Here is a 22,619-nt window from a genome sequence, read left to right as displayed (position 1 = left end):
TCCTAAAAATTCATTCAAAAATCAATGCTGGATTGGTAATCTGATCTTGTTTCAACTCGTACAACCCCTCCACACGTTCTTGTTTTAATACATAAGCAGCAGTATTATTCATGACTGCACATTTGATCATTAGCTATCCCAGGAAAGAAGTGATCTTTATATGAATGCAAACATGTGGTCTTTGACAGCTTTTATTCGAAGGTGGAGGAAACATTTCAAATCATTTGAGTGCAAATGAAAAGCAACATTTCATCCATATACATGTATTTACAGATGCACTGGCACTTAGATGCACTTTAGAGGCAAGGTTAAGAACTTAATTAGTGGAAAGAAAAGGAGAGGGTGGTGAGCACACAGATCAGATAGGGCACACTCTGTTACATATACTCTACATGCTTTAAAGTTTGGGAATGTTATGATCTAAAGAATACAAACTTGGTTTCCTGGTGAGGAACTTAAGTCAGAGCATAGCTGCACCAAACTCTGATGAACCGTTCACTTTGGACTTTATGGTTTTCAGGTATTTAAAACAAAAAAAGGAAAAAAAAAGGAAATGCTTAGCTAAGTGCATCTGATCTCCTATCAGTCAGCTATCAGTGGACACTGCGATCTGCAGCATGCATCTGATGCCCCTGAACTGTCCGGAGGGGATTCCTCTTCTAGTCATATCCCAACAGAACTGATGAAAGAAGGAACCCAGACAGAACTATTTCTACAAGGCATCCACTGAGAAGTCTTCATCTTACTTGCTGTTTCTAACAGTGGAAGCATAGACAGTGGACAGGGTAAGAAGGCCCACCGAGATGAATCATGGGATTTTATATTTATAATGCACCTCCATAATGCCTGGTCCCTGACCCTGTGCTGCTAATAAGCAGGCTACATTATCCTCTCCCCCTACAAACAAACTCTGCTTCAGAATAACAAAACAAAAAAAAATACCCCAATGTGGGAATTATCACTATCACAAGCCTCTTTTCACAGTTTCTCAAATGTAACATTGAACTGCAGATGACAAGGATGGAAAGTGTGGCATTCCACGGTGCAATGAGGGTGAGGGATGGGAGGGAAAGGGCTTCTTTTTTTCATAAATTCTCTATCTTGTATTTTTTTTTCTCCACAGTGGCATCAAGGACTTGTGATCTTGAGGCAAAACAGAATAAAAAAAACTAATAATATGCAAGTGTCCAAATTCAGTTCATTCAGAGTCTATTGTAGAAAAAGAGGAAAAACTGATAAATTGAAGATCAGCAAAGCAAGTTCTTGGTTCTCAATTCTTCTCCTCAGCCTTCACCTCCTTTTTCTCATCTTCTTTCTTCTCGTTTTTGTCCTCTTCCTTCTTTTCTTCTGATGCCTTGTCCTTTACGGAGAGCTCCTCCAGCTTCTCTGCCACCTTGTTTGCGCTCTCAGTGTCGCCTGTGGCAAAACAGTGAAATGATCAACTAAAATCAACTAAAGCTAGGAAGATTTTACACTCAGTTGCATGTCTTCAGCTTGCCTGGGATGCCCGTTTGTCTTCAGAGAAAACACTTGTTACTTTCACTTTGCATCTCAACTCACTAACTCAAGAATATTACATCTCTTTGCCGCTGTGATTAGACTAGAAAATAATAATTGTAAAAAAGAAAATCTGAACTGTCATGTAGCAGAACATAATTATACCAGCCTTTTAAAAAGCCAGTTAAGTGTTACATTCTGCATGTTCATGTAGCAGACAGAAAAAGTCCGAGGCTGGAGGTAGCAGCAAAGAACAGAGTGTGTCTGCATCATCACCTAGTTTATATTCAACTTAAAACAGGTTGCAATAGACATCAGTCAAACCTGAGTACAACAATGGAATATTGGCATGTTTCAACTCCATGTAAACCAACACACTCATTGCTGAAGTAGTGCAGACTGTAATGACTGACTGTAAAGTAATTAGACATGACGAATTTGTGAATAGACAGAACCAAGTTTGTTGAGGAACATATTTCATCTCACATGCATCCCATAATACATATATATACTTTCATGAAGAAAATTCCTTTAGTTCAAGTTTTATGTACCTGTTCCCTCTAGAGTTTTTCTGACCTCCTCCTTGCACTCATCAAACTTCACCTTGAACTTCTGAGCATCTGTAAACAGAACAGAGAGTTAATATATACTCACATCAAAAAGCTGTTGTATGATGGGCTGCTTAATCGTGCTGCACTAACAAATGATTAAAAACAAAACAAAACAGACACCAGTAAAAAAGAAATTGCTGCTGGATGCTGTTACCCAAAGTTTAGAAAATGAGATTCTCACAGGTGTTTGTCTATGCAGAATGATCACAGCAGAATCCAAATCAAACACTACCTGGGGAACCTTTTAAGTGTAATATTGGATTGGATGTATGAATACTTACTTTCTGCATTTAAAAAGCGTATCGCCAGGAGTTCAGGTTTGGGGCATTCGTCCGCATAATCTGCTAGTGTGTTCCACACCCACGCCCTGTCACTGCCAGCGTTGGGCTTCAGCTCCATCATAGGCATAACTAAAGTTCACAAGACAGAGGCCAATGTTAATATATAGTCATATACACTGTAGGATAAGTATTACACAATTTTAGTTTTTGCAAATGGCTATTTCTATAATCAAAACAAGTTGATTAGATTGGCGGCACCACCACTCTTCTCCTTACCAGAGCTACTTGTCCATCTTTATTACACTCAGGGGAAAAAAACAGTTTATACTTTTGACAGTCTCTTTACATTTGTCCTGATCTCCACTTGAATTTGTTTAGGGAAACACAAATATAGTAAAACTGTAAGGAGTCCTAAGTCAACTGGTAACATATCCATCATAGTTTGAGTACTTGCAATGCAAATACAAATACAAATCTGTACTTCAGAAAACATGTAAGGCTTTGCTATAGAAATAAGCCCACAACACACACAGGTAAGCATATATAGGTATGACTTAAATTGTATGTGCACTACACTTTGCCGTACAATATATAGTGCCGTTTGTCACACATTGGCTTTTTATGTTATTATAAGAGATTAATATTTATTTTCTTTCTCTATAATACTATGTTGTACAATGACATCAAACAACAATTATATCTGCAAACTTGACTCACTGTGATGATTGGCACAAATCTTCAAGGTCCGGTCTCTCCTCATCAGGAGACGGATTGTGCCTTTCTCTTTGTGTTTCAGCAGCTTGACATCGCCAGTTCCCCTCTCCTTCCACTCCGGGGGGTCGTTCTCAGAGGCAAAACGATATAGTTTAGCCCGCCTGGGAAAACAACAGAATACTACATGAAGATACCAATGCACTAGCTTAGCAAATAGTCACATGCTGACCAGCTAAATTAATATTAGATAACATTTGTATGACAAATAAAATGAGTGAACAAAAGAAGACTAGTAGAGGAAAGGAAATTACATTTTGAAAAGTTCCTCCTCATCCTCTTCTAATGTTTTCACATCTTGTTCAGGAAGGGACACAATGGGCTCAAAGTGGGGATCATGATTGGAGTCCTCTGCATTATCTGCAGTGGTATCATGGTCCTCCTGGTCCTAAGAGGAAAAGCAGGGAATGAGTTAAGTCAAAGAAATAAATTCACTTATCTGTGTCAAACATTCAGAGTATGTTTAAAGTAATTAGGCATGTGGTATAGCTCAGAGTGACTCTTCAAACTCTCTGGAACAAACTGACTTCTGACGACTGACCAACAGGCCACGAATGCTTCAATAGAGGGATTTAAGAGCTCATTGGTTAAGTATAGCTTTTGTAGGGGGAACTGGCAAAGCCTTTTGTAAACCACTGTTGCTGAGCCAAGCATCTTTAATGCAATTTGGTGTTACATGTTCTCACATTGATGTGTGTAAGATTAAATACACATTGCTAATGTGGCTAGAACACATATTCTTCATGCATGAATAACTGAAAACAAAGATGGCTAAAATTATCCTTTAAAAGTGTGCAGTTTCATGACCAGTGACAACGCGTGACGAGCCCTTTGTGAACAGTAATATGCAGCATCATTTAGCGAAAACGAGACTGAGCATACGCGGGAGATTTTCCTTTTCTTCAAGTCGGCAAATGTACTTCTAGCTTAGTACGCTTCTGATCTTATATCCAGTTAGCAGTATCACAATGTAACGCTGAAGTCTTTGCGACTTAGCTATCAGAGGTAAGCTGTAATACTGCTATTGACATTAAAGACAACGCAATAGCTGTGTAATTCAATTAATTAAGTTGCTGGCTTGAATGAGCAGGTGGATATATAAAGATTTCGGTCTTGATGGAGTTACATTTTTCTTCCGTAATGTGAACAAATAGTTGTTCAACTTTGTTTTCCTGAGACAACTCATTGTGAAGTTACCTAGCTCGTCAACGAGGCCTTTCACTAGCAGGCTAGTCGAGACCTAATGGTTGGGCTTTTCGCACCACGGTGTGTCACTGACTAATACCACAGAAAAATTAAAATGACCTGGGGTAACATTATTTCTGGAGTAACTAGAACTGTATTCAATGGTAAACGTGTTACTGTTAACTGCCCGAGAATACGGAGTGACTGTCTCGAGCGCCCTGCTAATACAGCTAACATTAGTTGGCTAATGTTAGCAACTGTTGTGCTTGGCAGACAAAGGCAGGGGACCTAGCTAACCTTATTGTCTTTGGTCAGTAGGTTGCACGCAGATTGTAACATGCCCTGTTCAAACGACTGACGACTGCAATAGTTTGGTGAACTTAACAGGATTGTGTCCGTAGGCTTCCTCGTTTACGATCAGAATAAGAGGCTAATGCTAACATGCGTGAGTACTTTTGAGCGAATCAACGTTAACTCTGAGGAAAAGCCTAAGAGTACAAAATCTCACACTGGACACACTGGACATTTCTAGCTGCCTGTCAGAAACTTCTGTGGTTGTCGTTAAATCTTACAGCCTTGCAAACACGTCGATTAGCTTTTCTAGCATCACGAGAGACAACATCATTGTCGGCATTTCTGGCTCGCAGCTCCCTTGACAAACTTTGACGAATTATGACACGTTAAATACAACGATTTTCACTAAATTCCGATTTCAAAGCGGGCATAACGCATTAGATGACCTAAAATGTGTGACCTCACCTTTGGGTCTGCCATATTAATGTAGATGTTTGTAGATTATGGAAGTAGTTTGATAGATTCAAATCCCAAACTGGCCGCCGTTTCCCTTCAGCTACACTCACTTCCTGCTACAGCTTTCGCGCGCCGAATTTCCTACGCATGCCCGCGCCCACAGTATGACAGCGCGCACCGCCTCTCTCTGGGCTGGGACTGTCTGTGTCAAACTAAACAAAATGCTGTTTCTCTTATACACGTTATATCAATTAGAAAAATGTGATAACTTCTACAGTGTCTGCTAGAAAAATCATTTATAAAAAGGACTTATTGTACTGAAGGATAAAGTATAAGAAATTAAATTTATTAATAATTCTAACCACGAGAAAACAATAAGTCAAACGGAATCAGCATAATCAAATAAGCAAAGCCTGAACACAAATACTGTCATGTAACAAAGAAATGTGTGTGTTGTGATTTTTAATATTAAAATGAACTGTGAGCCTCTATGGACCTCTTCACACCCTCTCTGCATCATGCACTGTATGCATTAGTTCGTAATTAGTAACCTAACTAGTGCATCAGATAAAATGCAGCATTTGCACATAACACAGTATAAGTTTAAGTAATAAAGGCCTTCAACTAAATATTAAGACCTTACAGCGTAGACCCTTTTCAAAATAGACATTTTGATATGCAATAGCAGGAAAATCGTAGGTGTAAGTAAAATAATTGATATTTAATGGTCTGTTTAATGTGTATAAGGACTCAATGTGACTTGTTATTTGTAGACTTTATAAAGAGGAACTTGGTTTTGGAGCTGTAATTACATTGTTTTATGTGAAGTTGCTGTGTGGTTTTGTGGCATATGTTTTACATATTGTATATTTGATATATATTCATTATATTTGGTGTATGTTATGCTCAAGATTGAGTGTGTTTTGTTTTTCACCTCGCTGCAGGACAAATTTCCTCTTGGGAACAAATTACAAAATTTAAAATAATACCTTGAGCGAATTAATATTGAATGGGAACCAGAGATCCATTCAATCATAGTTTTAATGAATCGTTTCAAACTATATTCGAGTATCTAGAAAGTAACCAGGAGCCTTCTCAAAAAATTCAAAATGAGACAAAATGTACATGACTCTCGAGCCCTGAAATGTCGACTACCACTTTAAAAAAGTTCAAAGTTCAAGCTGCACGTGGTTAAATCAACATGGCAGCGCCCTGAGCGTTCGAGTGAGAAGTGGATTCGAAAGTAAATGTGAAGAGGTAAGGCTCATGAAAGACATATGGACTTCCACTTAAAGTGGCCGTGGCTACTATTTATCAGGATAGGAAAATATATAGATGTATAACGTATCGGGTATTAAACAGATATTAGTGACAAAGCGTTTTCTCTAGTGAAGAAAGAGCGTGACTTAAGTGAATAATTTCCATCTCAGCTTTTAGCAAACATATGAAACACTAGATACCTCTGTATTTTGTCTTCTAGTGTAACATACAGCCAAAACTCGAGTCTTTAAATCATTAATGCACGTACATGTCGCTATTTTAAAATTTAAGCGCTCCAGCATCTGTTTCTTTTTTTCCATTTTCACCGTTACAAATAGGTTGTGAAATTAACTGTGATTTTTATAGATTTTTATAGAGTTACAAAGTCTCCTAAACCGTGACAAGTTGTTAGAAAGACACAAAAAAGTGTCTAGTGAGATTGACAGAACTTTTTTTCACATATCTTTCTGAACATAAGATCACAGTGTGTTAACTGGATTGTTTTACTACCCAGCAGAGGGATGGCAGATGTTAGTAGCAGCTCAGTGGCTGATACACCCCCCTCAAAGGAGGAGAACCCCCCACAGGGCTCAGGCAATGAGGATGTAAAGTCTGATGCCAAAGCTGAAGATGAGAGTGAGGCGGCCTCTGACCCCAGCATGTACCGCTACATCAAAGAGGACCTCTTCACATCCGAGATCTTCAAAGTGGAGATCAGGAATCTGCCCAAGTTCGTCGGCTTCAACGACCTGAAGAAGTTCCTGGCCAAGCACAGCCTCAACCCGCACAAAATCAAGCTTTTTGGCAGGCAGACGTTTGCTTTCGTCACCTTTAAGAATGAGGAGGAGCGCGACAAGGCTATGAAGATGGTGCATGGCATGCAGTGGAAGGGCCAGGTGCTGAGCGTCAAGCTGGCCAAACCCAAAGTAGACCCCATCCTGAGGAAGAGGAAGCAGGAGGAGGGAGAGGGCGCAGGAGGGCAGCCCCCATCCAAGCGAGCAGAGGGGGACCAGGAAGAGGAGCCACTCAGTGTGCAGATAGCCAATGTGGTGACTCCTCTGTGGAACGTGCCTTATGAGGAGCAGCTGAGGAGGAAGGAGCAGGAGGTGGTGGGGGTTCTGCAGAGGCTGGCCAAGTAGGTGGTGTCATTTATATGGAGTCACACAATATCAACTGCAGGCATTGTTTGACAGGAACACTAGATATTGATCAATATGTGTTACTGGAGGCCAATACCATGCTTTTTTGTGGAAGCTCCTGTTGTTTACTGAATTTAATAGCCTGGTTTTACAGTCTTGTTTTTCAATGGAAAATATCCACATCATACAGTTTAAAGAAATGTTTTTCAAAGTGAATACCACACTGTGTCCTTTTCAGAGAGATTGGAAGTACCAACAAAGCCATGCTGCCATGGCTGTTTGCACAGAAAGGGAAATACAACAAAATGTGTTGTCCCCTGGAAGCTATTAAACCATCTCCTACACAGGTATCATTATAGATTTCTGGTCTAACTCAGCTTTCATCTCACAGAGATCCACATATGACATACATACTTTTAAACATCAGCCTAAAAATATTGCAATATTATTTATAGGCCATATTGCCCGGTCCTGTTTTCATGATCTCATCCTATTGTCCAGTTAACAAAATGCCAGAAAATGGTAAAAAATGTAATATTTTCCCAAGGAGCTTTCTTCATATTCTCTTATCTGACCAACAGTTCAAAACCCAAAGATAGTTAATTTACAATGATATAACAAAGAGAAAAGCAGCAAATCATCAGATTTGAGAAGCTGAAATCAGGGAATGTTTGTTTGAATTTTTTTCTTCAACAGACTTTAATGATTAATTAGTTGTCAAAATTGCTGCTGATTTAATTTTGCTACTTGATTAATCAGCTAATTGTTTCAGCTTTAATGCTTTCACTGTGTTGAGGCTATTGTATATCCTTGTATAGAAAAGTACAATAACTCAGTTTTATTAAGTGCTGTCAGTGCCTTTGTTCATACATTGTTTGTTTCTATCTTGGTAAGAATTTCATTTGTCTTATACCTTGAAATACAGTAGTGTCTAATATCCCCCTAATCCCATCTGTATCATGGCAGACAGAGTACAGAAACAAGTGTGAGTTCCTCATCTCAGTGGGAGCAGATGGTGAGGACAAGACCATCGGTTTCCGTCTGGGGAAATACAAAGGAGGTTCCTGTGCGGTGGTTGGGCCGTCTGAGTCGTGCCATGTCTCAGCCGAGGCCAAGAGAGTCGTCAGCGAGTTTCAGAAATTCATCAGGTATTTTTACTTCACATACATTTTTTTAAGATATGTTGTAAGAATGTAAAGTTTTCATTCACATATTTCCTCTGTTACATTCAATCTCATTATTATTTTTGCAACAGGACAACCCCATACTCTGTGTACAGTCCAGAGACATATGAAGGACACTGGAAGCAGCTGACTGTACGGACTACGAGGACCAAACAAGCCATGGCTATGGTGTTCTTCAACCCACAGGTGATAAGATGTTCTCACTGCAACTGTGTCAGATTTTATTTTTTAAATGGAATCCCAGATTGTTGGATTTCACCCTTTGACCTCTTTTACTTGTTCAATGACTCCTAGAAACTTGAAGAAGAGGAACTCAACGCTCTAAAGAGCTCCATGAAGAAGTACTTTTTAGAAGGAGAGGGGAAAGACAGCGGTGTGACCTCTCTGTACTTTGTTAGAGAGGGTCAAAGGTAAGAGAAAATACATTTAATGACTGACAGTCATCACAATTATACAATTCATTCAGCTAAACCTGTTGTGTTTTTGACTGTGAAGGAAATCTCCTAACCCAGAGGACCTGCCCTGTGAGCTGGTGGCTGGAGAGAACTGCATTCATGAAGAAATGCTGGGTCTAAAATTCAGAATCTCCCCTCATTCCTTCTTCCAGGTGAGGAAGAGGCTTGATTTACCTTCAAGAGTTCCACCTCCACACACTCTGTTTTTCCAGTAAATTGTTACTAAATTAATTCATAAATCAAAAATGCCTAATATTTTTTTAATGTGGCTTCAAAACTATGAATTTACTGATACGTTGTGTTTATCTTTATCGTATTTTCTTTCACAACACAAATAAATGATGGTGCCAGCTGTGGTTTCTATCTTTGTGACACAGCTGAAAATCCTCCATACACAAAGTGCACAGGTGTTCACTGTGTCTGTGTTACCTGGCAGGTGAATACAGGCGCTGCAGAGGTGCTGTACTCCGCTGTGGGGGAGTGGGCCCAGCTGGATCAGGACAGCACAGTGCTGGATGTGTGCTGCGGGACAGGAACCATTGGCATCTCTCTGGCTAAGGTAATGTTTGCTGTCTGTATCAGTCACCTGAGAACATGTAATAACCAAAACAGACAGACATATTATCACCATACAAACCTGTTACGTGTTACCCGTCAGCAAACAGGAAAAAATAGACTCGCTGTCAATAACTATCTGGTGAAGAAAGTCGAGCATGTAACAGTTAATGGCAAAGTGATGGGTGTTGCCAAATTGAGCGATGACCCTTTTTAATGTCATATTTGTTTGGGAATGAAAATGGACTTTCTGAGTTTTATGCCTCTGCGCCGGCGACAACAGGAGACTGAGGCATTATGTTCTTGGCTTGTCCGTCCCATTCTCGTGAACACAATATCACAGTAACACAATATCACAGTAACCCCTTAAAGGAATTTTTTCAAATTTGGCACAAAAATTCACTTGGACTCTTAAGATGAACTGATTAAAGTTTGGTTTGATATATCAGGAATGCCCATTTTGGCCATAAGTCATGAATTCATACTCTAATTATGACACAATTTAACACCAATGTCCAACTGGATATAAAATGCCATCACTTCATCATTTCTTGACAATAAAAGGTCAGCTTCACTATGACATCATAATCGGCCAAAACACCTTGGGACATTATTCAATGCTGTAGCTCAGGTAGGGGAGATTGTGACCATATTTCCTTCATTGACCATGATTGGTTGGCTGAGGCAAACAACCACGAGGAAGTTATTCTAGTTGACTTTTGTCTCCAGAGGGTGAAGAGGGTGATTGGGATCGAGCTGTGCCAGGAAGCAGTGGAGGATGCCAAAGTTAATGCAAAGCTCAATGGTAAGACACCAGATAACATCACACCTCTGACAGTGATATACAGTGTGAAATTTCATTATCTGATGTTGGAATAGTGAAAGGATTGAAAGTACCAATAGGTTCAATTTTGTATTGTAATTCTTTCTGTTAAAAATTAGAAGCATTCAACATTAAGCATGTGTACAGAGCATAAAAGCCTACTATAATTGTACACACAAAAATGGCATTTAACTGTTAAACAGAATACAGTCTCTCCTAAATGGTATTCAACATGAGGAGAAAAATGCTATTTTAACACAAAATGTAAATACAAGCTGGTTTTAGTCGATGGATTGCATGTTGCTCTGGTTTTACAATTTAACCGTTAAACCAACTGAATCATCTTGTTTTAGTTTATTCTTTGTACAGAGTGATGAACTGTAATGATTGTATACTTTTCCCCTCCCTTTGGTTTCTTGATCACTTTACCCTTCCTTTGTATTTTAAGGTCTAAGTAACATTGACTTTTACTGTGGAAAAGCTGAGGACGTGTTCCCCAACATTCTCAGCTCTCTCGTGTCATCCAGCCTCACAGCTATTGTGGATCCACCCAGGGCAGGATTACGTGAGTAAAAAGCCACAATCTTGAAAATGAATTTAACTTGCTACAAGATGTCATATAATTAAAACATGTGTTTTAATTGAACACAGATTCTAAGGTGATACTTGCCATCCGGAGAGCAGAGCACCTGAAGAGGCTGGTTTATGTGGCGTGCAATGCAAAAGCAGCCATGACCAACTTCATTGAGTGAGTTTTAATATCTTAATTTGACAGTTAATTTGACAGTCGTTTGCTTTAATAGATCATGCGAGTACAATAAAATAAATAGTTGTACTGTCATGCGACCAGTTCTATAAAAAGGTAAATGTTATGTTGGTATATTCCTTTCTAGTCTGTGCAGAGCACCATCCAACAGAGTTCATGGAGCACCGTTCCGTCCAGTGCGAGCCATGGCCGTGGATCTGTTCCCTCAGACCATGCACGTTGAGATGCTTCTGCTGCTGGAGAGAGTGGACTACGACTCCCAGCAGCAGGAGGACAGTGGCAAACGGGAAGAGACAGGTTCTTAGCCTTAGACACCAACCCTCTACAGTTTTATAGGTGGCATGTGCTTCTTATACTAGAAATGTATGCACGTACTCAGTCCTCCAAATTAATGCTAACACTCTTTCCTCTGTCATTTAAGTATCTGCAAGGTCTTACACATTGAGAGGGTCAGTTCATCCAAACATAAGTTTAGCAGTCACCAGTGTCTCATCCAGTTTAGTCCTTGTACGTATGTCATAATGCAGAATTAATTTGTGCTTCATATAAGCTGTTATTAAAGTATGCATTTGTACTCTACTTGCTTTACTGCGCTTTATGGACTGTGTCCCTTTGCCTGCTATGCCTTTTTAGTTTAGTTTGAATTTTTGTTGACTGTCTTAAGACCATAAAGCTACCTAGATTCAACTGGCGGTTTTCAGTGCTACATATTTTGTTCAACTGTTATTCAAGACAATACACGAGAAGCGGGAACTATGGAATAAATAGCTTCACCTTTTGTTAACTTCCTCTTTTTTCATCAGTGACTGAATAAAACAAATCCCTTCTAGTCATTAGTCAAGACATTTTATTTTGCATAACAAATATTACAGAAGTCATGGAGCTCAGGTTGCAATACATACTTCATTTTCTAGGCAACGTCTCAAACAATTCATTGGTACAACTCAACAGCAACACATCTAAAAAGCAGTATTTTTTTTTTTTCAGTCTTCTCACACTGACACACACTTGGCAGGACAACACGCACAGAGGGCAAAGAGCATTCTTAAAGCAATCTACAATATCACAACAGCCTGGTGTTTAAACTGTGACGTGTATGTTTTGTAGAAAAAGCACAGACCAAATACTTGACAGAATGCACAGCAGTTTCTATTTTGTTCCAGCAAGTAACATGTCTGTTTTTTTTCCTGTTATAGATGTTTCTACTGTACAGTTTGCAGCAACATTAAGTATTCTATAAAATGCATAAGACTGTATGTAAGCTTTGGTATACACAGTTTCATCAGCTTGTGTTGGACTCAATGACTTGATCGCATTTTGTTCATGTCAGTGTGCCAACTAACTTTAGCAAGGCTGCCTTTTGAAAAACATCTTTTACTCATGGTTAGAAAGTATGATTGGGTGTTACGATGGCAAACGTACACAAACAAAATACACAATCCATTAAGATGAGTCTTAAAAATCTGCACATGCTGTAGGCATTTCTCCCTAAAGTTTGTTTTATAGGCTGTCGTCTTTAAAAATACTAACTGACTAAACAATAAATGCTTTATCAGGTAAAGGGGGCTTGGTCTTTCCACTTCCTGTTGAAGGGGGTTATAGGTCCAATGTACTGTATATACTCTGAGCCCTTCATGAAATGGATTAACTAAGGCAACATGTAGCCGACGGGATTTTCTTTATAAGGGCACCAAAAATTAAATGCAACTGAAATGTACCAAGTGGTTAGTTGGTGTGCATGGCATTAGTAGTTTAAGAGAAGCTAGGCAAGAACTAAAAGAAACTATCTTTTACATTACAATACTCAGTGGCCCCAGCAGGACTTCAATGTGTTGTATTGCCAAAGCAAACTAAAAAAAAAAAAAAAAAAAAGAAGAAAAAAACCCCAACACAAAAAGGCAACAACTCCCTCCAAATACAAGGAGTGATAAAAGTAGTTATTTCCGTACCAACAGCATGATCACTCAACAAAAGTCTGAGAGGACACGTGTGCATGGCGATAGCTCTGGATAGTGATCACTTCACAACGCATGTTTTTAATCGTGCAAACCAAGACAGTGACTGTCCATTCCGAGGATAAACAAAAGCATATTTTGTATTTCACCCAAAATATCTGTAACACCTACTATTAAAACACCCCATGTACAAGTAACTTTGTTTTCCCAATTAAATGAATGGTATAAATACAGACGTATTAGTAGTCCCTTTCAAATACTTGAAGCACAAACAAAACTAAGAGGTGCTGGTACTATAAGGTTGCGGCTGTTGAAAACAACACTTCAAAACAAAACCAACAAAGTAGTGGCTTTTTGCAGTCAAAGAAGCATGCATTTTTATTTTGATGTGGTTCGTATGTTGTCAAGTCATGTTAACTTCTCTGCACCCTGGGTGATTTCTTTTTTTCCTAGTGCCATAGTGAGGGTGCATCTAGAGAGGTAGACGATATTTGCTCTAGGGTCTGTTAGTGCATTTAGTCCTACCCTTATATCTACCAGCTGATCCAATATAAGTGAATGAAGGAAGCAAGCAGCTCTACTGGCCTGGTCAATGACTAATTATATTGCCATTAGATCTTAGTGATGCATAATTAAGTGATGGATGGTGTGTGACGAGTCTTGACAGTGACTGGGTTTCAGTGCCGTGGTTCATCAGTGATTCCGAGACTTAAACGTCGACAGTGCAGAGAGGTTCACTCCCTGGCTGGGCAGACTCCATTATGGTCATCTTGGGTTTCTTCCTGGTTTCCTCCTGGTGTAGAAACACAATAAAATGAAGAGTAGGTTTAGAAAGAAAGCTCAGTTATTCAGAAATATACAAATCCTGGCAGGGACAATGTAGTTTTGTCAAACAGGGACTGACAGCTACACTATTTATAATAATGCTCCAGTCTTCTAAGCCTCCAGCATCAAGTGTAGTTGCAACAGAGAATCTCACTCCCACTAATTGAGACCCTGTAGATTTACTGTTTGCCCAGATGAAGTTCTGTGCTCCATTTGTTTTAAAACTACCAGCCCGTCTTTCCTTCAATGAGCTCTCTGGTGACAAAATTTCCAATGTACATAAAGTAAACCCCTCAGGTGCATGGTGAAGGAAGGAAAAATGAATACATGTCAAAAACAGACAACCCTCAACTTAATACCAGAAGTCCTACACTCACAAAAACTGATAGTTGTATAGTGGATAAATGTTTCACAGCAGCTAGAATTACAGACTTTTTCATATCTTCTGCTCTGTGCACAACAGAAGACTGCTCACCCTCTGCGTGGCCAGTTTCCTCATTTCTTCTTGTAGTTTGTTCAAGATATGAAGGTTTGGCTTGTTCTTTTTGGCGTACTGCTGGAGCTCGATCACACTCTTGTCCGAGCTCTCCTGCAAAAGATAAGTTGTTGAAGAATTCATGTCCTGGTGTATTCACATTTCACTGGCTGTTCTCTGGAGTGCCAGACAGCACTGTGTAAGCAACATGCCAAATCAATGTTGTGAGTAAAATGCCCTTGCAATTACTGACAAAAAGCTAAAGATACAAGTAACTGCAGTGAGAGGCTTGTATGTTGAAAAGACATTTTAATTCCTTTTTGGGCTTTACAGTTGACAAGTTTATTGGCAAGCAGCACACACCATCATCGTAACCACCATTATCCCTTAAGATTCTTAAAACTGAACAGAAACATAAAATCAAACCTTTTAAAACATTTTCCAAACTTTTCCATGACCACAGACACTTCATAGTGAGCTGAAGAGGGTATTTACCTTCTTGACCATCTTATTGCTCTCTCTGCCGTACATGCGCAGCAGTGAGCCCCAGTTCTTGACGTGGGGATGAAGCATCTGCAAAATCTTTTGAGATGCTAGTTGTTTGCCAACCCTCTTGTTCTTGCCTGTTGGAAAAGACAGTGAATGTACAAAATAAAAGAAAATGGGCATCATAATGATTTGCTGCTTCTATCATACACTTTACCAAAATGAACTGACATGACTTACGTAATGTCAAAAGGTGTATATCAAGCATCAGTATCACTCCATCTCCAACACTCAATCTAATTACGTTTTTGCCATGTTGAAGTATTAATTGTAACTGTTTACATGCTGTACAATTCAAGAAGCATTTCACAACTGCACAATGTGATGTGACAGGTTTGTTAGATGAAGATTAGGGTCTACTTACACCAGCCACGCACAGTATGTTTCCCACATGTCATCACATATTCACTCTTCTGGTTTTTCCCGGGGATCACCTCAAATTTAATGCTGGTGTCTCCCATTCCATGGTTTCTGCAAATAAAACGAAAAAAGGAAATTTTTCAAAAAAATATCTTCGATCTGACACTTTTGACACTTAGCAGATGCTTAAACTTGAATCTTGAACTGAATTCAGGTAAATGTTTAGGCTTCGGCTAGTTTGTGTTTTACACTCTGCCATACAGATGGACACATTAATGACTTAATACTAACACTACTAATAACAATCCATCACAGATAAAAGCTTAAAATTGCACAAGCACAAATATTCATCAACAGTCACTTTCTTGCTGGAGTTTTCTTACCTTTTAAGGCACTCATGAAGAATCTGATATGGCGAAAGTAGTCCTGCTTTGTTGGTCAGCTCATACACCCTCGAGTCTTCAATACTGATATGATTAAAATACTGTGGGACAGAGCACACTGAATGTTACCATTGATGTGTTATCTCTAATTTTAAAAATGCATTAACTTTCAGGGAAAACGTTCTATTTTTTGACAATGCTTGTTGTCAAAACTTGTGTTTTGTGCCTTCAGCGATGAGCTTGGTTGTGGGTAAGAAAATAAAAATCACAAACAGGAGTAAAAAAGTACCTCCAGTTCATCGCCCTCGACGGGCTTCTCCTCCGAGGTCTGCTTCACAAAGTCAGGGATGAGGATTTCCAGTGTGGCTCGAGCTGCAGTTTACACCAGATTACCAGTGAGTGCAGAATGTATTACAACATGCAAATTTACCAGTGTGGTTATCTACTGTAACTGGTAAAAAATATGAATTGGAAGGTGCCACAAAGACAAGTAGCTGTGAGAGAGGAAACTATTAAATTACCAGCTTTATTCTTGGCAAGTTTTTTACTGCTTGCGGTTCCTGTGCCGTAAGTTACTCCGTCTATAATGACTGATGCTCCAAAGGGTTCACTTGGGTTCTCTGTGAGGCAAACAGAACAAAAAACTTGTGACTTTAATCTATGAGTGGTAACAGCAATAGTTGTGTGTGTGCACATGGACAAACATGCACATACTATAGAGGAGGATAATGCAAATGTGCACTGGATTGTAGATGACAACAGAATGAACAGAGTAGAGTAGATTTACTTACCACATTCAAAGAAATTGTAAACAGGTCGAACCTTGAGGACACGTTGCATATATTCGTGCAAGATGCAAACTTCAGACTTTCCATTGGGGTTGATGACAAATTCTGTTGAGCAAATTAAAAAAATAAAATTGAAATGCATCAACAAACAATACACTTGAAGCACAACTTTAACAACTGTAGTCTGAAAATCTGAAATCACACATTGATGACACTTGATTTTGATTTCCAGCCTTTTGCAAAAAGATATAGAGTTGACAATTATTAAGTTCCTTTAACTACACTGCTAAAGAATCCAGACAAAAAGCAAGAGATCAACCTTTGTGAGTTTTACAGAAAAAAAAAAACAAAAAAACAAAACAAAACAAAAAAAAATTAAACATTCTGCCCATGTTCATCACAAAGATTAAATATGTCATGCAGTATGGTGTGTTTAGCTACACTGGCAATATCTGTTAGGACAAAAGTATTGCTGTTTTTAATGGTTTCATTGGTTGCTGGTAATAAAAAACAAAAACAAAAAAACATTAATTGTGTGATATTGAGTCTACATAACTTACCTTTCTTAGTGGGTGCATCTTGGACTGACAGTGTGATGAGTTTCTGGTTGGCTGGTAGGATAGGTCTCTCTGACTCTGCCTGCTTCCTCTTCATGTCTCTGTTGAACTGCCTTCGCTCGGCCCAGGTACGAAACTTCTTTACAGTGACTTGTTCAAAGTCAAAGCATTTTTCCAGGTACAGGCGAAACTCTTCAAGTTCTGTGAGGTTTTACAAAGTTACATTGTTCAATGGCAGCTTGATAACAAGTTCTTACAGCAGCAAAAACATGATGACCCCTCAAAAGTCTATATCATTGCCAGTGTACTATGAAAGGCCTTACCTATTGACTCATCCTTGCACACCTCCACCTTGGCCTTGACTTGTCCTAAGGCTCCTTGGGCAGTGTCAAAAGCCTGGGGTTCTTTACCCTGCTGGATGTTGTCAGTGACACCCTCTCCATCTGGGACACCGTCAGTCAGAATGGAGGCAGAGATGCCGTCATTATCCTCAGCCACAGTTTCTGACTTGCCTGCTTTGTCTTCACCATTAGTCTCTTGTCTGGGCTTGACCGGAGACTCCTCTGCATTAGGTGTCACCTCCCCGTTCAGCTCCCTTTCCTCCTGTTCCTTCATTTTCTTGTAATGTAGGCAAGGGATGCTGCTGGTGGGAGGGTCATGTTTCTGTGAAAGAAGAAAAAAAAAAAGAAGAAGAAAAGAATTGTTATAAAATGTGTTATAACATGAATGTCAGTTCAACTACATGGCTTTCAAGAGCTAAGATCAAGGTTTATTGTTACGAGTTGCTGTTTTCTAAAGGGGTAAACTGTTACCAAGAAATTTGAGAGAAAAAAATACAAAGTGCTGGTAATTTTCTGTTCAGTGACCTATTTGAACCCCAGAAAACCTTGCCAATACTGACAGCATTTCCCATTTTCACATAAGCACAAAACCCATTGAATAGAAACTTTCACCTGACTGGATGAAGATGTGTAAGTAATGTCACACTAGCTTCAACAAGAGTAAACCTAAAAGTCATAACTATTTATCACCATGAGGGTGTTATATTGGAATGAGCTGGGAGATGTCTATGAGAGCTTAGGACTAAACAGATAAGAAATACAGACTGATACTGTTGCCCATTTAAAAACTTAAACTGGCAGCAGGAGCAAAATAAATAACTACAAATTCTGATTAGAGAGCTGACAAAGATGAGCAGCAAACCAGTGATATGATCAAAACCCCCGCACTGTTCATATCAGCGTTATTCGTTATTTAGACATGAAATTTGTATTGCATCTTACCCTAATACTGCCAGTCCCGAGGAAGTAGGGTCTGGACCAGGTAACCACTCTGGTTTCTCTGTGCAGGTAGACTGGAATGCCTGAGTTATGGAATGTCATGATCCATCCATCAGGTAGAGGCTCAGTGGGTGGACGCCCCCGACCTGGCACATGGCAAATGTGTACGAAAATGCAAGTTAAGTGATATGCCCACTTGCATGACAAACAGTCAAGAGATATTTATGTATGGCCACAATTAACCTCAGGCTTGGAATAAATGGTAAAAATGGTTTTAATTTAAAGTTCAGGTCAGGTTTGAAAGTCAGGTAAGGAAGCGTTAGAGCTGAACATAAAATGTTACTGAACATCAACTTTTGTCAGCTAATAGTTGGATGTCAACATTAGACTACAAAAGAACAGCAGTTTATAGGGTGACAACTCACCACAACTTTTATTCAACAACAACACGGCGTGATACTTTGAAGTGACACACCTTAAAACTGCAGCTGGGGTTCTCATCTATAAAACAAGAGTTTTTTTGCTTGTGCTTTTCAACTGTGATGCTACTTCAGAGCTCTACAACAAAGAAACTAGGGCCATTGGTTATCCACTTTGGTTGTGCAGATCCTATCACCCTTGCTAATCGATTTCCATGGGGAAACCTTGTGTTGTAATCTATATTGGCAATACACAAAACTGTGCAACACAAGACTAAAGACACAATATTATCATATTGGTATATCAATTTAATTCAAAATACATTTATGTAGCGGATGTAACACATGTAGTAGATACCGTTTAGAATATAGCGTATTGTGCCCCGCACTACTGAAACCACATTCAACTGCACGCTCCTTGATAGTGCCCAACCCTAAAAACAGACAGATCCACCACTCACTCTTCAGGACAGTCTTAATTTTGGTCATCATAGGCTGAACACCTCCTTCACCATCCGACTGATGATCACTGTCCCCACCATATTTGTCCTCTGCAGGGCGCATCTTTTTTGGGACCGGCATACCTTCCTCCAGCAGGGCATCGACGTCATTGTCAAACTCCTCCTGGAAGAGTCAATGGTTAAGGCTGGGAGAGAAGGATGGGTCACTAGTTTATAGGAGTTTTGAATGCTTAATTTTAACCGATGTGATGCATAAACTGAACAGCTGGTGGAACCAAAACCACATCTCAACCACAGCAAAAATAATCTGTGTGAAATACTCCTGAATTCAGAAATAGATAACTTATACAAACACCTACTACAAATTAAAATCATACATTTAGCAGTTTTAATCCCTTCATTTTTTTAAATTACCATTGATTACTCTTGTATCAAAAGGAAACCCAGAATTTAAAAGGGAGAAATTAAAAATTGCACTAACCTCTTCCAGCATCTCACTTCTCATTTCAGTAATAAAACCATAAATAACAGAAACATTTATTTAAAATTAGGCTGCCTTATGGGACATTTGATCCTGTCTTAACTGTTACAGAAAAGGTCTCAAGTAATCTCAAGTAATGTGAAATCACGAAATCATTACAATCGTAATTTTTCTGGCATTTTGATTTTTTTTAGCTGGCCCTTTGATTCTTGATTGAAACTTCAAGGAAAAACCAAGCATCAAATGCATCACCAAAATTCTGTTTTGTACTAAACATTTGGACCTGTTGGCTGTTTAAGTTTTCCAAATGTACATTTGATGCTTTGAAGGCCTCAAATCTAATGGCATTCAGCTGCATTGTATTTGGGTAGCGGCAACTTAAATCATCTTCATGGCTAAATACAACTATTGGGTACTTTTTGATGTTGTGTGATCTGACACCTACATTACATCGTCTTTGGCACAAATACACCAAAGCTCTTGGCCTCCATTGGGCTGCATTAAGACTAAAAACTGCACTGGATTGGAGGGGCTGCTCCAGGTGTTAATGATGGAAAATGGAACTCAATTTGAGTAATCTAATTTTTTCAGTTGGTTTTACAATATTATGAGAAAAATTGTTATGAGAATGTTATCTCGTCAGCAATTATTTTCTCCTTAAATTAAAACATTATGAGGTAAACATCAAAATTATACTGTTCATGCTGCACCCTGCTGTGCCAACACAGTGGTCTCACTGAAATGACACAGAAGGCTGTATTGAATGACGCAGTGCTGATAATTTCCTCTTTTCTAAGGACTGCACTGTATGAGCTGTATTAAGCGTACAATATTTCCGACTGACACTGAAGGAAAAATTGGGAGTGTAACTGCTAATGACAATGGATACTGCAGACACATGAACGAGACGTACCTCATAGGGATATGGCGTGGCGTCGTCATCTGCTTGCTCCTGCTGAACTATGACCTCAGACTTAAAGCCACCACGCTCCCCATCATCATGATCCAGGAAGTTGTCGTAGAAGTCATCCAATTCATCCAGGACAGCAAACTCAACCTTGTTTTCCACGTCTACCTCAGCCTCCTCTGATGTTCTGCCTGCGTTTCCTGCGCCAGAGCTACCCTCAGCTACTTCTTGCTCACTAGTCCAGTCATGCAACTCACCATTCAGTCCGTCTAAGCCATCATCACTTCCTCCATCTTGCCCTTCACCTGTATACAGAACTTTCCTGTCTTTACTATTGCTGCTTTCAGTGAAACTTACGCTGATCTTAACGTCTCTGAGCAGCTTGAGGTCTGGTAGAAACTTGGTGACCGGGGGAGCGTGGCGTGCTGTTCTAGGGCACGGTGGGTTGGGATTAGCCTCATCTGAGAGGTGGCTACAGAAAGTGATTGAGCCCTTGCTGAGGGGTTGCGGTGGCTTGGCTTCCCCGTCCCCTGGGGTGTATGTGTATCCATCACCACCAGAGCTAACGTCCATTACCTCTGCGTCACTGGACGTTTGCAGGGGAGGTGGTGGAGGTGCTCTGCCCTCATCTTGGCCAAAATCATCAGGTGGCTCCAAGGGGAGAGGGGGTAGAACATCATCTATCTCCATTTCCTGTGTATTAACAACTACTACACATACAGACTGGTATATAATTGTAAAATCTAACCTGTTAAGAAACTTCCTTCTTATCTAAACCCAGAATGCATGCAGAAGCACATCCCTGTAAAGACCACGTACCAGAGGTGAATATGCTAAGCTGACTACATTGTTCTTTTCATTAATGTAGACAGCTTTCAGAATCACTGTCTCAATTATTGGAAATCACAATGCATTCAGCTTATTATGGGATCTAGGCACTGATCATCCTCCAATGGGATCTTCTGGGAGCTAGAGAAAAGGACCAGTGAGAGTAAATGTTAGTTACTACAACTTTATGACTAATAACGTGCTAATGCAGGACATTTAACGTACTAGTAGTACTAACGTTACCATGTAGCTACGAACAAATGACTGAAACGTTACGTGTAGATCCTTTTCCTTGGGAATATGATTAACGTTTACCCAAGTTCAAATGGCAAACCAAGTCATCGTAAAATAAAATGGGGAAAGACCTCGTTTTAGCGCATCTGTGCAGTCTGCAGCTGCACAGCGGGCCCCTGGTAACGTTAACGTCCATGCTAATATGCTAGCGAGCAACCATCGGGGTGTACAGATGTCTACGTCTACAAAAATGGTCAGCTAGGCCAAAAACAGTCAGGTAGGGGGTTAAATAAATACTCACCGATAAATACGACACGGCTGTCTCCTACTAGGCGCCTAACTACCTTTCTAAATTATTTTATTTCTCAACGAGCCGCCACAAGGACTCATTAGCAGCCCCGCCATCTTGAAGAAAACCACAGGGAAAACTCAAGGCAGTCCCCGCCTCCCAGTACCGGCTTTTTATGAATGATTGATCAGCAGGCCAATCACAACGTCCCTCCACCGCATCTACTTGTACGATTCAACCAATCAAGCATTTGACATCTTGGTCGACGAGCAACACGTTAAGCGCTAGAATATTCAAGAAATAATAATAATAATAACAATAACAATAACAAAATAATAATAATAATAATAATAATAAAATAATTAAAATATATTCTGAATCAACTTTAGCTGACTACCTTTAAAAAATCTTCTTTTAAATCTTTGATCTTAATATTTTAAACGAAAGAAAAACTTTCAAAAACACGACATATAAGAGATTAACTGATGGTGTGTTTTTTAAGGTTTATTTACGTTGCAAACACATCTCGTGTTTGTTCACTGCATTCTTCTTAT

The 22,619-nt window shown here is 39.5% G+C and overlaps 3 protein-coding genes and 1 non-coding gene across 4 annotated transcripts; 1 reads left to right on the top strand and 3 right to left on the bottom strand.

The window, feature by feature from the left end:
* Window positions 1-175: 175 nt before the first annotated feature.
* On the bottom strand, window positions 176-5,248 carry ranbp1 (RAN binding protein 1). Its single transcript, XM_023397647.2, has 6 exons — window positions 5,105-5,248; window positions 3,415-3,548; window positions 3,107-3,264; window positions 2,390-2,518; window positions 2,049-2,117; window positions 176-1,416 (listed from the first exon to the last, which is right to left on the bottom strand). The coding sequence occupies exons 1-6, from the start codon at window positions 5,117-5,119 to the stop codon at window positions 1,271-1,273; spliced, it is 651 nt and encodes a 216-aa protein (XP_023253415.1). The 5' UTR covers window positions 5,120-5,248; the 3' UTR covers window positions 176-1,270.
* On the bottom strand, window positions 1,637-1,765 carry LOC111648052 (small nucleolar RNA SNORA77). The gene has a single exon (XR_002760091.1). It is a non-coding gene; the product is annotated as a small nucleolar RNA SNORA77 (small nucleolar RNA).
* Window positions 5,249-6,269: 1,021 nt separating the features above from the next.
* Window positions 6,270-12,106, top strand: trmt2a (tRNA methyltransferase 2A). The gene is made up of 12 exons (XM_023397645.2): window positions 6,270-6,352; window positions 6,870-7,490; window positions 7,733-7,841; window positions 8,461-8,642; window positions 8,750-8,864; window positions 8,973-9,088; window positions 9,174-9,285; window positions 9,570-9,692; window positions 10,418-10,493; window positions 10,960-11,076; window positions 11,163-11,259; window positions 11,405-12,106. The coding sequence occupies exons 2-12, from the start codon at window positions 6,877-6,879 to the stop codon at window positions 11,580-11,582; spliced, it is 1,839 nt and encodes a 612-aa protein (XP_023253413.1). The 5' UTR covers window positions 6,270-6,352; window positions 6,870-6,876; the 3' UTR covers window positions 11,583-12,106.
* Window positions 12,102-22,193, bottom strand: dgcr8 (DGCR8 microprocessor complex subunit). The gene is made up of 14 exons (XM_023397643.2): window positions 22,078-22,193; window positions 20,721-21,683; window positions 19,327-19,489; window positions 18,450-18,592; window positions 17,490-17,829; window positions 17,170-17,367; window positions 16,613-16,714; window positions 16,343-16,441; window positions 16,111-16,193; window positions 15,822-15,922; window positions 15,443-15,549; window positions 15,028-15,155; window positions 14,533-14,646; window positions 12,102-14,025 (listed from the first exon to the last, which is right to left on the bottom strand). Exons 2-14 carry the CDS (start codon window positions 21,402-21,404, stop codon window positions 13,942-13,944), a joined length of 2,346 nt encoding a protein of 781 aa, XP_023253411.1. The 5' UTR covers window positions 21,405-21,683; window positions 22,078-22,193; the 3' UTR covers window positions 12,102-13,941.
* Between the last annotated feature and the right edge of the window lie 426 nt (window positions 22,194-22,619).

The sequence above is a fragment of the Seriola lalandi genome, unplaced genomic scaffold, assembly GCF_002814215.2.
Source record: "Seriola lalandi dorsalis isolate HSWRI2012SDOR001 ecotype SW California unplaced genomic scaffold, Sedor1 jcf7180002054883, whole genome shotgun sequence".
Lineage (NCBI taxonomy): Eukaryota > Metazoa > Chordata > Actinopteri > Carangiformes > Carangidae > Seriola > Seriola lalandi.
This window is presented reverse-complemented; position numbering and strand designations above follow the sequence as displayed.